At 40.9% G+C, this 14,700-nt stretch overlaps 1 protein-coding gene across 8 annotated transcripts in view; it reads right to left on the bottom strand.

The window, feature by feature from the left end:
- The window catches only part of IGF2BP1 (insulin like growth factor 2 mRNA binding protein 1), a 124,229-nt gene that overhangs the window by 21,323 nt on the left and 88,206 nt on the right, over positions 1-14,700 (bottom strand). For all 8 annotated transcript variants that reach the window (XR_006104597.1, XR_006104598.1, XM_042474538.1 and 5 more), the window contains 8 exons: positions 13,155-13,289; positions 12,122-12,244; positions 10,688-10,823; positions 7,219-7,341; positions 6,180-6,296; positions 4,072-4,146; positions 1,381-1,512; positions 733-846 (listed from right to left, as the gene is read on the bottom strand). Coding sequence is in view for 6 of the 8 variants with exons in the window: in XM_042474538.1 (XP_042330472.1) it covers positions 733-846; positions 1,381-1,512; positions 4,072-4,146; positions 6,180-6,296; positions 7,219-7,341; positions 10,688-10,823; positions 12,122-12,244; positions 13,155-13,289 (955 nt within the window). In the remaining 2 variants the exon portion in view is untranslated. The remainder of the gene's footprint in view (positions 1-732; positions 847-1,380; positions 1,513-4,071; positions 4,147-6,179; positions 6,297-7,218; positions 7,342-10,687; positions 10,824-12,121; positions 12,245-13,154; positions 13,290-14,700) is intronic.

Below are 14,700 nucleotides of genomic sequence, written 5' to 3'. Positions count from 1 at the left end.
GAATGGATTGGATAAATAAAAATTCCACTTATCAACAATAAGGAATGAGCTGGAAAACTGCCACATATGTTAATACTATTTGCAGTCAACTCTGGAGGTTGAAAACCTGCCCCCCAAAAAATCTCCCAAATAGGCTGCAACTGATGGCACAATGAGATGGGACAACAGCAAGATGCAATACTGCAGCACTGACAGGACACCCTCTGCCCCAAAAGCTAATTTTTATGAGAAGAGGTGGGGATCATTGGACATCTTTCTCCTGCCAGACTGCTTCAATTACAAAGCCAAATCAGGAGAGAATGGATACGGGAAAAGAAGTGTGTCTTCCCCATGCCCTGTGCCTTAAATCTCCCATATCTGGTAAGGGTTTGCTGGTGACTGGATTGTGATTGTGCCTAGTCTAGACCAGAAACCAAACCAGAGAAGCTTATCCCCTTATATGCTTCATCTGCAATGAGAGTTAGATTTCTATTCTGAGTTTAGTTTTTTAAAAATCAGCTATAGCAATAAACTTTGGTTTTAAAATGGAAGAGATGTGTTTGTTCATCTTTTCCAAGGTGAGCTGGATGAGGAACTGGGAGTGTCTGAGAGGCTAAGACTTTAGCTGGCTTGCTGACATTACACTTAACCTTGGTTACCATTATGTCCAAAGTGGGCCATAGCCTTAATATGTATGATTTTCAAAGTGTGTGTCTTTAGTACTGTTCTCCTCTATCCCCTCTTGACTCTTACCTGACTGGCATAGAAATGTCCAATGATTTTGACAATGACTTGCTCATTCTCATCGGGGGTTTGGTCCCGTGGGACAACCACCTCGGCTGCCGTCAGGTTCTGCAGCTCATTAACCTATAAATGCAAAAACAGCAGTAGTTACTTGTATTTAATTTTTCAAAGAGGGGAATACTCATAAGTGAGCAAGACAATCTTCTGGATATGTCCCATTGTGCAACCACATTTCATTTTAATATGACATGAGCAGAAGAAATTTTAGTTTGATTGTATAACTTAAGCCACGGGATTCCATTCCAGACAGATTTCTTACTCTTCCATACTCTAAAAGGGCACTGGTGCGCATGTAACGATGGTTTGTGCTAACTGTGCTATTATTAAATCAGAAGAGGGCAGTGGTGAAAGATCCAAGGGCTGCTGGAAAGTTCCAAATCCATGTGAATTGTGGATTCCCACCATTCTTTGGAACTACAAGCCCATTCTGGTGACTTCTGGTTTCTATTATTCTGTTTCAGATCTTTTAAAAGTCTCTCCTCCTGCATTAGAAACAGCTATTAAATGAAGCATCATGGCTCCTGGAGGCCTCTGAAGGTACATGTCCCAGTAGCTTGTTTCCATGACAACCTGTGGCAGGCCTGACCCTGCACTCACTGTTTTGCCTCCTTTGCCAATGACTCTCCCTGCAGCTGAGGCAGGGACTCGGATGTGTGTCTCCAGCTTCACTTCTTCTTTGGGTCCAAAAAAGTTCTCTTCTTTCAGCTTTCCATAAATTCTCCCTTGAGCCTGAAGGAAAGAAGAAAGAAACGGACACCAGCTATTAAATGACTAATTAATTTTCATACACAATTATGAAATTTCATAGCCTTGCCACAGCCTGGAAAAACACTTGTGTGGAATACAACTCCCAGAATCCCCCATTAGCCAAAGGTCCTGGGGAGATTCTGGGAGATGTGATAAAAAATATTATGTTTCCAGGCTCGGCCATTGTCATTCCAAAAATTCAACACTGACTGTATTTGAAAACCATATAAGTATAATATTTTTATTTAAATAGGTCCTTGGCCATTAACTGGTTCTGGCAGAACAGTTTTTAGTAGGGAGCACTGTACTTTTATCTTCTTTACCATGTTTTAAACTTGCTTTAAACTCTTATAAATTATTATTTTTAATAGGATCGCTAATTTATTTATTTTTAATGTTTTATTACATTTGTCTTACTCGGGGAATCCGTTTCAGACACACACACACCCCTGGCATAAGACAAATTCCACATATGCTTGAGCCCCATTGAAACTAATGGGGCTTGAGCACACGCGCCATTTCCTCCTTATCGCACAGCTTTCAGTGTAAGCTGAAAGCCGTGTATAGGATGCCCGCATATGATACAGGTGCACTGTATTTGGTTTTTATCTGTACCTTGCTTTAACTTATCTTGTAAGCCACCTTGGGTCCTGTGCAGGGAGGTAAGGTAGGATATAAATGAAATAAATAACTATCCTTTAAAGTAGCCTATACATCCTACTGTTGCCTCTCTTACTATTGACATTTAGGCGGGTTACAGACCACCCTCAAGGGGCCGTTTTCCCACCGCCACCATTCGCTGCGGAGGGAAGCCCCAGCGGCCAGACCGCAAGGCTTCCCAGCGCAGTGAAAAAGGAGCACTGAAATGGCGCTCCTTTTCAAAACGCGGAAGTGGTGCCGCGAGGGGTGAAGCGCGCCCTCGCGGCGTCACTTCCGCCGTGACACGTCTGGACACTATGCGTCCAAGACGTCAAAACAGCGGCACCCATGTGGATGGGTGCTGCCATTTACGACGCGCTCTGCACGTACTACGGAGAAGGGCCGTGAGGAAGGTAAGACCCTTCCTAACCCTAATACGGCCCTTCCTAACCCTAGTACAGTCTGTAACCCGCCTTAGACTGTAAACTCCTCAGGGCAGAGGTTTGTTCTTATTGCTGGTATATCTACTTAATAAAGCACTATGAACATGGATTATAATAATAATTTATTATTATATAATAATGATATATAATAATTATATAATATAATTATATAATTATATAATAATGATAGTGGTGATGGTAGTAAAATTATAATTACACTAATAACAGAATAAGAAGATACAAGAAATTATGGCCAACAAGAAAATAAAATATGTCCCCAAATTAAAATAAGTATACTTAATAGTGCAGCTGACCCAAGTAAGGACCAAAGGAGTCAGATGTCTTACAAGTGTGCCCTGCAACAAGATACTGCCATCGGGAATGCTCCCCTAACCAACCAACCAAGTCTCCCACGGTATTCCATTCCATTCTCCCCTCCCAGTTCTCCATTCTCCGAACACCAAACAGACACTCAGCATTCAGTAGTCTCTGAATAGCCTTCAATATGTTGCCTTTGCTTCTCCTGATACCATTAGTTATTTTTTAAAATATTGTTTTTATACTTCTGGAAAGCATGGGGTTATCCAAATTCTAACATGTAGAGTTTTATTCAGTTTTCCTATGGGAAAACCCATACTCTGAGAACAAAGTTATTATTAGCATACAGCCAAGGTGGGGAATGAGTGGTCCTCCACTTCCCATAAGCCTTTTCCTGCACAGTCAATGATAAGGAATAATGAGTTGCAATCCAAGAATTAGAAGGCCACAACTGTATATGCTTAATATACAGGGATACATCCCTCTGTAAAAGCCAGAGTCAAGTCAACCATAGGTCTCCTTCCAGCATTTTCAGTCTGCATGTGTTGAAAGAAGTGTGTATATACCTGCCATATACAATATGGGGTATAAATTGCAGATACAAGGTGATCTGTAAAAGATCTTTGCTCAAACTGTTAATATGAAATAGCCTTAAGGTGTTTTACAAGACAATGGTGAGAAGTTCAAGCTGAAAGCTGTCTAATTTTCTTGAGGACTACAACAACTGTGGAATAGCCATGAAAGGCAATTCCTTGTTCATATTTCTATTATTCAATTTCACCACACAAGTACAATTCAGAAGTGGGCCCATTTCATGATCAGGGATGAAACCTCCACATCGCTGGAAATACCACATATGAGTTTTGTACCCTCAAAAACAAACCCAGCTTACTCTGCATTTTTTGCCTCCTCTTCCTTTTGTTTTCACTGTAGCCATTTTGTGACTGTCTTGCCCTGTCCATAGCAACCCTTTTATAGCACTCCGATACACACCCAAAATTCCCAATGTTCCCACTAGCTCCAAAAGTTTTGGTGACCACTGTTTTAGAAATAAAGAGATGATTCTTACAGTTGCATGTAATCCCTCTGTAATTGAAATCTGCAAATAAACATTAATCCCAAAATGAAGAGAGAAAAACACCTTGAATTGGGCTTCTGGTGGTCCAGTGATTATCACCATTCGCACTTTGGAATCTGGTGTCTCTGCAGGAGCAATCTGGAGGACAAAAGGGAAATGGTATAAATAAGTTACTTCATCAGTCATCCAATCAGCCAAGCATTGTCAGTGTGGGACATGAGAACTGTAATCCATAATAATAACAACATTTTCCAAGCTATGGTGAGAAATGCATATGGTGAGAAATCCCCATCCCTTCCCTTCCTGAGGCAGTTAGTTCACACTTAAGGTGATCCATTCTGTGACAGCAAAAAAGGAAGGAAAAAGAAATGCTACATCAAATATGTTACAGCTGTCCATGGCATGGAGCTAACTAGATGCAGCACAAAGTCATGGACTGGAAAGGAAAGTTTATTGCTTGACGGGATGGAAACCACAGAATGTGGGGCAGAGGAAAAACCTGGGAACACCAGAGCAGTACAACTGGTGTCCAAACAACCACATGGGTACATAGTTTATCATCTAACTTTACATCACAGGTAAAGCTTTAAACAACAGATTCTTTCCCATTCATCCTAGTGAACATTACCAAGAGGCGTTATATATTTGTAAGGTACTGCATCTGCTTTCTCTGTAGCAGGCATCTCTATACTTCTTTCATAGAAGAACTTAACCATCTGTGGATTAAGCATACAGGCATTGCTATATATAGCAGCATCTGATATATGTATCAAGCATTTATCTATTCAGATAAGAATAGATAGTTACTGTAACCCATTTTATTATCTTCCTTCCTAGTAACATTTTATGAATATCTAACAACCTGGAACATTATAATCAGCAACAGAGCTGCTTTAAACAGCTGTGTCCACAATGGAAATTGACTCCTGATTCTCATCTCTACCATCTTTAGTTTCTATCTGCCCAACACGAGACAGACCTTCCCTAGCCTTTAGTTATGGAAACAAAGATTTTCCCATCCAATCAGAAATGAGATCTTTATGGGAGGCCACTCAGTGATCCATCACTTGCAAGTGTCACTAGCTACTGTTTCCTGGATGGCTGCCATCAGCCTGCTTGCAGGTGATTTCATCTACCATCAGATATATCAATCCTATATGCCTTTTCAATTTCATTATACAGTGCACTCGTGTCATACGTGGGCGTGCTGAAAGCCAGTCACATCCACTGAATTTCCCTTGCGCGGCGGAGATCTGGATTCCCCGCGTAAGGGAAGGGTGCCCTGTACTCTGGTCACTTGTTTACACTTTCTCTATCCGTCTATATTCTTATCTCTTTGTTCTACATGAAATGACTTTATGCCCAGAACTAGCTGATATGCCCATATTCTTAATATTATGCTAATAAACAAACACTCTATTTTTTGCTCTTAACAGACACTATCATTTCCTTAACAGTCAGGCTTCAGGGGATTAACTTGTGCAAAGCATATACTGTATTATCTCAGTGTTCATCCTGTACTGTCTACACCAGAACTATGCAAAATAACTTTTGTGGATAACAGTTTCCAGAATCCTACAGCCAGCACAATCAATCCATTTCCTATGGATTGTACTCCTCTTAAGCCAAGTATCACACTGATTCTCTCACCTACAGAAACAAAAATAGTATATTGTAACAGCTTTGGTCTTATGTAGTTCATTTGTGACTAGAAAAATCTTTTGATTTTGTTAGCTTTTTCATCTGCATTTTCCTTATTCCGTGTTACATACAGGATTACAAGATTTTTGTCCTTATATTAAAATTTGTATCTATTTTTCATATTCTTCTTAATCTGTGCATTGATCTACGTACTTAATATACATATCCTTCATTAATTAAAATGTGTTTATGTATACTTTTATAACTATGTGAAATTTTGGTTTATTGCATTTTAAAAGATATAGAATAATGCTCCGTAAGCTTCACAAATGTGTAGATTCTAGAGGTAAGGTGTATCTCATATGAAAATGAGTCTCAGGAGATGCAAACAGCTTACTTTCATTAAGACTGAAAAACCCAATCAAACTCTATTCCATTCTGAGGCAGTTATAGCAGCCTCACATGAAGCTTGGCAGCAGCTAGTCAATCACAAGATCACAGCACTGAAAAACACAGAGAGGGATGGTCACCTTGATAGAGGCACTTGCGAATCTGGAAAGCTGCTTGATATGTTGCCCCTTCTTGCCAATGATCGCACCCACAGCCTGGGCAGGGATAAAGACATGCACTGTTTCTTGCTCCGGAGGCTGTGAAAAGCAAGTTTTATGGTCATCAGTCAGTATCAGTCAAACTGGACATCTCAAGTTGAAATTTCTTAAAAGCTTTGTCTACTACCCACTTATGACTGATTCCATTGTTATGATGTTACAGAACGTGTATTACAGGTTGTGTAGTATCAAAGTGTGTGATTTTGGCTAGAACTCTCATGGGCTCAAAGAAAAGGAGTATAAAGGTAGGAGAAGTGGCAAAGCAAGGGGTGGGGAAGATTAATAGTAAGAATGTCTACAAGCAGCAATCTGTAGAAGAGAACAAATAAAGTGGGAATGAGGAAGTACAAATCTGAAGGTTCATACAGTTAGCCCTCCTTATCAGTAAGTTAGCCATCCATGTCAATTGTCAATGGCAGTGTTGTGCACGTGGCCCACCAATGCAGTCACATGCACATCCAATAATGGGACTTGAAGTCTCACATATTTAATATCCACGGGGGGAGGGGGGGCAGAATGAAACCCCTACCAATATGAAGGGCCATCTGTACATTGTTGCTGTGAGGCAATTTCACTGTTTTGTAAATAGAAAATCTTTTTCTGAGACAGATATGAAGAGAAAGAGGGTTGTACAGTGGAACCTCGCCATACGTGGTGGGATCCGTTCCGGATCCCGCCACGTATGGCGATTTCCGCCTATGCTCGAGCCCCATTGTAAACAACGGGCGCGCATGCCCATTCAACTGAATGGGACGCGCCGCCCTTTTTGCCCCGCGCACGCCCAGCGGCTTGAGCGTGTACACTCAAAGCCGCTTTAAAAAGTCCGCGTATGCGGAGGCCCCACTGTATATCATTATGCTAGTATAGTGAGATCATATTGTTGTGACCATGGATACTTATGTAGTGGGATAAGCCATCTTACAGAACCTGTTTCCCAGAAAGAAGCAGAGTTCAAGCCTACCAAAAAGGAACTGTATGGTGCTGCTCCAGAGACACTACTCGGAGGAGGTGGCACAGCATTGGAAGAGGCAGGGAAGAGGCCAACAGCAGCTAGGTTGAGACCAGGTATCAGATGTGACTGTAGCTAAAATGAAAAAAATGAGAAAGGGGAAAAAGACGAAAAAGACAGTGATAAGTTTCTCTTACATTTGTACAATGACTTGTCCACCAAAACTGAAATATTTATTTAGTGCAGGGTAATCTAAGAACACTGGAAGAGCCCTGCTGGATTAGACCAGCATCTTCTCTAGTTCAGCATTTTGTTCACACCGCAGCAAAGCAACTGCCTGTGGGAAGCCCAAAAAATGATACAACAGTATTTCCCTCCTGTTGTTTCTCAATAACTGGTATCAATATGCCTACTGGTTATAATACTAGAGATAATACATAACCCTCATAACCAAGGCTTGAATATCTTAAAAATAAGGAAGGAAATGTTAGGATTTTTGTATAACCTTATTATTTTATTTATGAAAAGTAACATTAAAGGGTTTATCACTGACATTTTCAAGGTCTGATCATGGGTCATAGCCGCTGATTGCATTATCAAGTATAGGTCACATAACAGGAAAAAAGTGAGATATACATTTAAATAAATAAGTAAGGTCCAATGCCCACTTAAAGGAATCCAAGCCCTAGTTTAACCATATTCAGAGTGAATAAGTAATCTCTTTCTCTCTCTCTCCAGAATCTCCCACCATTTTGCTTCACTGGGTGATGCAATTAGGAATTAGAGGCTCTAGCTAGGGGCACCTGGTGGTCCCCATGTGTGTACGCACAAGCTTCATCCTGCCACTATGTAGTAAGTCAACCTTCCTGCTTGGCCTACAGATTGTAGTTCTAGCACTGCCAATAGTTTGTGGATTAGAAGACTGTTTTGTCTGATATTAGCAGACTATAACTCCCTGAATCCCAAATCCCAACAGTGGGTATGCTTCTTGCACGATTCTGGGAGTTACAGTCCAAAAAGTAACTCTTATAAGATCTAATACCATGGTTAGGGCAACACGTGACTTCAAATATTTTCCTCCTTTCCCCTGGTACTTCTAGTGCTTTCCAAAGTTTTTTTTAACCCCCCCCCCCATGCCCAAAGGAACATCAGCTGAAATATAATGCACTAAACACACTAGTCAATAGCATGAGGAATCTTAAAAGCCAGGTGTATAGCTGAGAGGACTAAATTAAGGCATTGGCCGCTCCAAATAAGAATTCTGTCCCTCAATAAAATTTTCCTTTAATTCCTACATTTTTATGTTTGCAGAGACTGAGACACTCAAAAAAACTTGTTCACATATGGAACTCTTATATTTACTGCACTTGCATCCCTTGGTAACTCTTGCTGCCCTACTTCTGTGGATGACTAAGTTGTATCTCTTAATTCAAGTTAATGTAATACTAGAAATTTAGGGGCTGAAGGAAAATTTCATGGCAGGGGCAAAATTCTTGGAGGGTGACAATGCCCTCATTATGTCCTGTTTCCCCATAGCTACTCTCCTGCTTACAGCACCTTTAAGACTAACTGATTTATTTCAGCATGAGTTTTTGGGGTGAAGCAAATGGCTATGAAGGAGCGGCCTCCAGCTGCAACTGGGCTGGGACTGCAGCGACCGCATGACCTGTTCCCAAAGTGGACCACTGCTGCTGTCCCCAACCGTGTCGCACAGGAGTCAATCCAAATAGATTCCTTTTTGGGATGGCATTTCCTCCCTTAGCACAGCTTCTGGCTGCTTTGGTGGCATGACTGATCTGAACGCCATGCCCCCAAAGTGGCCAGAAGCCGCTTTATTTGGACACTGCATTTTGGGACTTTGTGGATTAAAAGCTATTTCCTCAGATGCAGCGAAATGCTTATGATATTCAAGCCTCAGATATAAATGCAGAGTTAACTTGTTGAGGGGTTGAAATCAAAATAAAATGTAATACAGAAAAAGTTGTTTGTCACACACTGGCCAGAAACCATCACAGTATAGTCACTCTAGCATCTGTAAACTATACAGAGGTTTCCTAAATAGGAAAGCAATATACAGTGGAACCTTGCCATATGCGGGGGATCCGTTCCGGATCCCGCCGCGTATGGTGATTTCCGCCTATGCTCGAGCCCCATTGTAAACAATGGGGCTCGTGCACGGCGATGCGGAGGTGCGCGCGGTGCAACAGGCGCGCGCGCCCATTCAACTGAATGGGACACGCTGCCCCTTCCACCCCGCGCACGCCCAGCGGCTTGAGCGCGTACGCTCAAAGCCGCTTATAAAAAGGCTGCGTATGCGGAGGCCCCACTGTATTCTGCTTTCAGGAAAGCTAGTTCTCTTAGAAACAGATGTATTTTTTAATATGCAAATTGTACTGAAAACCAACCTATTAAATATAAATAGTGTGGCAAGAAGCCATTATCCCTATTCAAACTCCTACTAATGGATCAAATGCATGACTGGATCCCAATCTGCTGTCTCCTGACCTTCCAAAGGATGTTTAAGGTGTACTTAGATAAAAATGTATATTGATTAATAATGGCATATAAGTGAAGGATTTTAATTGCTGAAAATTAATGGAGGGATTTCAGTTAATTTAATAGCATTTCACACAGAATTTGTAATTAATTTCAGGAAAACAAGGACATCTGAAGAAGTAGATTGAAATCCACCAAAGCCCACTCTTAAATAAACCAGTTAGTCTTACAGGTGCTGCTACATTCCTTCTTTCCTCCGCACTATACTTTTTATGCTGGGGGAAAAACCTGACACAGCTAACTCCTTTGAAAACTGTAATTAATTTTTAATCTATTTAACATATGTGGAACTAATTTGTATGCATTTTAACAAAAGAAAAACAAAAACATGCATCTCTCAAACACAGGGCCAAATAGCCCCCTTCAATAAGGGAAAAAATATTGCTTTGACCAAGAGACATACTGGATTTATGCCCTGATTAGTGCAAATCCACTAACCATTTTCACAATCTTTTCATTGATCCCTCAAAAGAGAGGCTGTACTTGCTGTATAAGAGATATTGGCGAGTTACAGACCGCCATTTCGGACGTCCTCAGGACATCCCAGTTTGAAAAGGGGGCGTCTCTTCTAGACGTCCCTACTCTTATTACGGACAGAGTCCGTAACAAATGGTGGCTACCGTTCCACACAGCTGCTGCCATTTTGATGTAGCGGATGCTCTGCGTCCTCACATCGCGCCCCGGAAGTGACGCCGCGAGTGCGCGACTAGCGCCTCGCAGCATCTCTTCTGGGGACCAAGAAAGAGTGCGATTTTCGCGCTCCTTCTTTGCTGCATCCGGAAACTGTGCCGTTTGGCTGCTGCGGTTCCTGGATGCAGCAACCGGCGGTGGCAGCAGACCGCTGCATTTCGGCGGTCTGTAACCCGCCACTATATGGTTACTAGGTTGCTAGGGCAAAGAAGAGATGCAACAAGAATATGCTCACACTCATAGCTGCAACATCATTCTCATAGGCTTCCCTCACTTTCTTCATGATTTCTTGCTCTGCTCGGCAGCAATTCTCAATTGAACCTTTCACCGTAATGGTCCTTTCAGGGTTGTACAGTGTCAAGTCCTGCAACCTGGAAGAGGGCAGACAAAAAGGGGAGAAGTACATCACAAATACCTGGCTTTTAGCTCATTAGCACATACCCTGTACTGTACATATCTAGCATAGAAACAAATATTGTCATATTGAGGAGGGAGCAAGCTTGTTTTTTGCTGCTCCAGAGACTAGGACCCGGAGCAATGGATGCACGCTGCAGGAAAAGAGATTCCACCTCAATATTAGGAGGAACTTCCTGACAGTAAGGGCTGTTCGACAGTGGAACACACTTCCTCGGAGTGTAGTGGAGTCTCCCTCCTTGGAGGTCTTCAAACGGAGGCTGGATGGCCATCTGTCGGGGATGCTTTGATTTGGATTTCCTGCATGGCAGGGGGTTGGACTGGATGGCCCTTGTGGTCTCTTCCAACTCTATGATTCTATGATTCTATGAATAGCAACTCTCCCTGCAAAGTCACAAGACACAGTCCCCAAGGCCAACCAAAATTATTTTGGCATTTTGGCCAGAAAACCCAACATGTCCTTAATTCTATCTCTCTGCCAATAAAAGATACAACTATAATAAATTAATTACTAACAATTTGCTGCCTTTTTAATGACACCAAAAACCTATTGCCAGAGGGAAGGCTATCTTGTCCAGAACCTGACAAATGCCATCTTTCCTTAAACAGAGGACTTTGGGGGCATGTCTACACAGGCTAATTACACTGGTTCCCCCACCACCACCACCATGATCTGTCTGCACGATGCAGGGCCAAAGCTCCAATTTGAGTGGCAACTGTCTTCACAATGTAAGGCCAGTTCCCCACTGAATCTACCCTATTTCTGGATAAATTAGTGTAAAAAAAACTTACCTTTTGCTCCAGATTTTACTGCAAATTCAGGAGCACTCTGGAGCCCCATTGGGTGACTTTCTACAAAGACATCTTGCTATGCTGCCTAGTGTCACCACCACTGATGTGAGTCCCTCTCTCTGAGGTAACAATGAGAGGCCCAACTATATGATCAATACTGAATGCCTCACCTCATAGAGAGCAATTTCCACCTGCTGCAGAGGTGCCGGGTGGCACAGTGGGATGCATGTGTAGACAGCCATCCAGCAGGGAATCAAAGGCCAGAATACCAGAATACAGAATATTCTGGCTGGTGTAGATGAGTCCTGGGACAACTTTTAATTCACTTTTAGTATAGAAGGGAGCTGTTCGGTACCATGTTGCATGGAATAATCGTTTCAAAGGATCAACTCAATTTTGGTCAGAAAAAAAGGGAGGAAACAGTGAAAGAGAGGGAAGGAGGGAAGAAAGGAGACAGCCTTACGAAGAGATGGTGATCTTTGTCTCTGTGTCCTGTTCCACCTTCTTCAGATTCCGCCCTTCCTTACCAATCAGACGTCCCACAAAGTTGTTATGGGCTAGGATTTTCAGAGGCACTTCATCAGCACTTGGAGGGAAGGGACAAGGGTGAATTAAAACACATGTATTCCAGAATTCGGGAAAGTTCTTTTTTTGTGTGTGTGTGTTATTATTTATGTTTAAAATAACCACTTGGTTATAATTACATTGTGAGCGGCAGTATATCACAATAAATTATATACAGAAGCACCTTTTCTTTATAAGTTCTCAAATTTTGCAGTTCACCTATATTGCCATTAATATATTCCATTATTAATTGAAAAGTAAAGGCATGAGATATAACATTCTATCTTAAATCTGAGGGCTTTCCGTCCCATAACTTATTAACCTTTTCCCATTTCCTCAGCAAATTGTTGCTCAGTTTTCCTATTTATCACCATTGTCAACTTGTCCATTATAGATAAATCATATACTTTCAGAATCCATTCTTCCGTGCTTACTATCTTCCAATATCTAGCAAATATTAGGCGAACTGCCATAACCAAATACAAAATAACACCTTCTTCTTGTTGTTTTAGTTTTCCTTTTTATATCTTCTGTAATATTTAATAAAAAATAGTTTAAGGTTTAATTCAAATTTGATTTGCATAATATGCTGAATTTTGGCATGAATCAGATTCCAGAACTGAAACACTTCACTACACTCTTGAAAAATAACAAGTAACACAGAATTGGGTGTGGAGGAGGTGTTGTATCCCACTCTTCTCAAAACAAACAGCTAATATAGCCCCATCCCCATCCCACTGAAACTGCCACCTCCTTCACAATGCAGTATCCAGCATAGTACCATGCTGGCTGGGATGATATGATCAATTGTCACCCAGCATACTTGGAAGGGGACATGTTAGGGAAGGCAAATGTACTGCTAGAAATAGTCTTGGTACACAAAATGAAAAGTTCCACATCAACAGTCTGCACCAACAATAGCTCAGCCTTACGTCTTAGTGTCCTTTGCCTCCTTTTGCATGATTTCCAAGATCATCTTGCAAGCAGCAGAACAGCCCTCTGGGGTTGAATGGATGCTTATTGCTTTTTCTGCTGCCCCAGCATTTTCCTTCCGGTGCACATCAATTCTGCATGGCAAGAGAAAGGGAGAAGGCTAACAAAACTTGAAAACCAAAATCACAGTATGTGTTTTAAGGATGAAAAACCTGATAGCAAGTCAAACAGATGCTTCAAAAATCTACCATATCTACCCACCTCCAAAATCATTTCACACCCTAGAGACTATCCTTTTAACCTCAATTTTATCCAAAACTTGTACTAGGTTAGTAGTACAAATGATGCCATCACTTGTAACACAATATGCTTTGGGCAACCAAAGAAGAGTAATGCAATGTTGCCATCTCTAAGAAGTAAAGTAGCAGCTGTTAACTTTGTTACTCTTTTGCCAAAACAAGTAAAATTTACTAATTCTACAATGTTGCCAGATGTCATTTGGGGCAATATGAGACCATTTTTGTTTTCTTCAAAGTGTATTTTAAAAGACTACAGTAATTAAAATTACATAAAAGTCTTTTGCTATTAATGCATAACAGAATGAGTCACTTTTTCAACAAGAAATGGCAATATGTTTCTTTTCTTTATAAAACAACAAGCTACTTTTAAAAAGCAATGTTGCAAGCTTTGATTTTATTCATCTTAGAAAGATATCTAAATTCTTTGCACACTGACTTCTTATGCACACTGGGCATGTTAGACATGTAGATTGTGTCGCATTACAAGCACAAATTGCCTCAGGCTCATGCACTTCCCTCAGCTTTTCCTGCACCATATGAAAAGAGCAGAAGCTTCTAGTTTCAACTGATCACATTTTAGCATGTCACCTGAATCCTAACCTATGGACATTAACTGTGGCTTGTTTGAACAACCCAGCTTCAAAACAATTTTTACCTGACTTGTTTCTAACAAACTATGGTTAGTATTAACTACAGTTAGTCAATTCAGAGAACTGTGCCAAGCTGTAGTTAATCTAAACCGTAAGATCTCAAAGTGGAGGGAATGATGAAGCTTACCATAGTTCCTTCTCATCATTCTTAGTTATCATTTAACACAATGTACTATGAATAAATATTTTTACAACAAAAATATTTTTGAATTTTGACTACAATATATTCATTCCCACAGGTCCCTTACGTGATTGTTATAAAGATAAAAGGGAGGGGGAAGATAATGCCATTTACACGACATAAAATTCTGTGGATACAAATGAAACAATATATAATTTTCCAATGGAGACAGATCGTTTCTACCCATTTTTGCTTACATAATTCCCTCTCTTGGTTCCTTCTGATTTTAATTGGTTTTTCAGCTATAATGTAATATTATTTTACATACTTTATTGTTCTATTTTACTTTTTATTTCAATGTGATGCTAGCACTGTTATCCCAAATCACCTGGCATATCTCTTCAACCAAATTCTGGCTGTGTCTAGAAAAGCTAAGGCATATATAGGAAGCATGACTTGGGAACTCATTTGCACC

Source organism: Sceloporus undulatus, chromosome 6, assembly GCF_019175285.1.
Source record: "Sceloporus undulatus isolate JIND9_A2432 ecotype Alabama chromosome 6, SceUnd_v1.1, whole genome shotgun sequence".
NCBI classification, from domain to species: Eukaryota; Metazoa; Chordata; class Lepidosauria; order Squamata; family Phrynosomatidae; genus Sceloporus; species Sceloporus undulatus.
The sequence above is the reverse complement of the archived record's forward strand: the minus strand, read 5'-3'. Positions and strand labels throughout refer to the sequence as shown.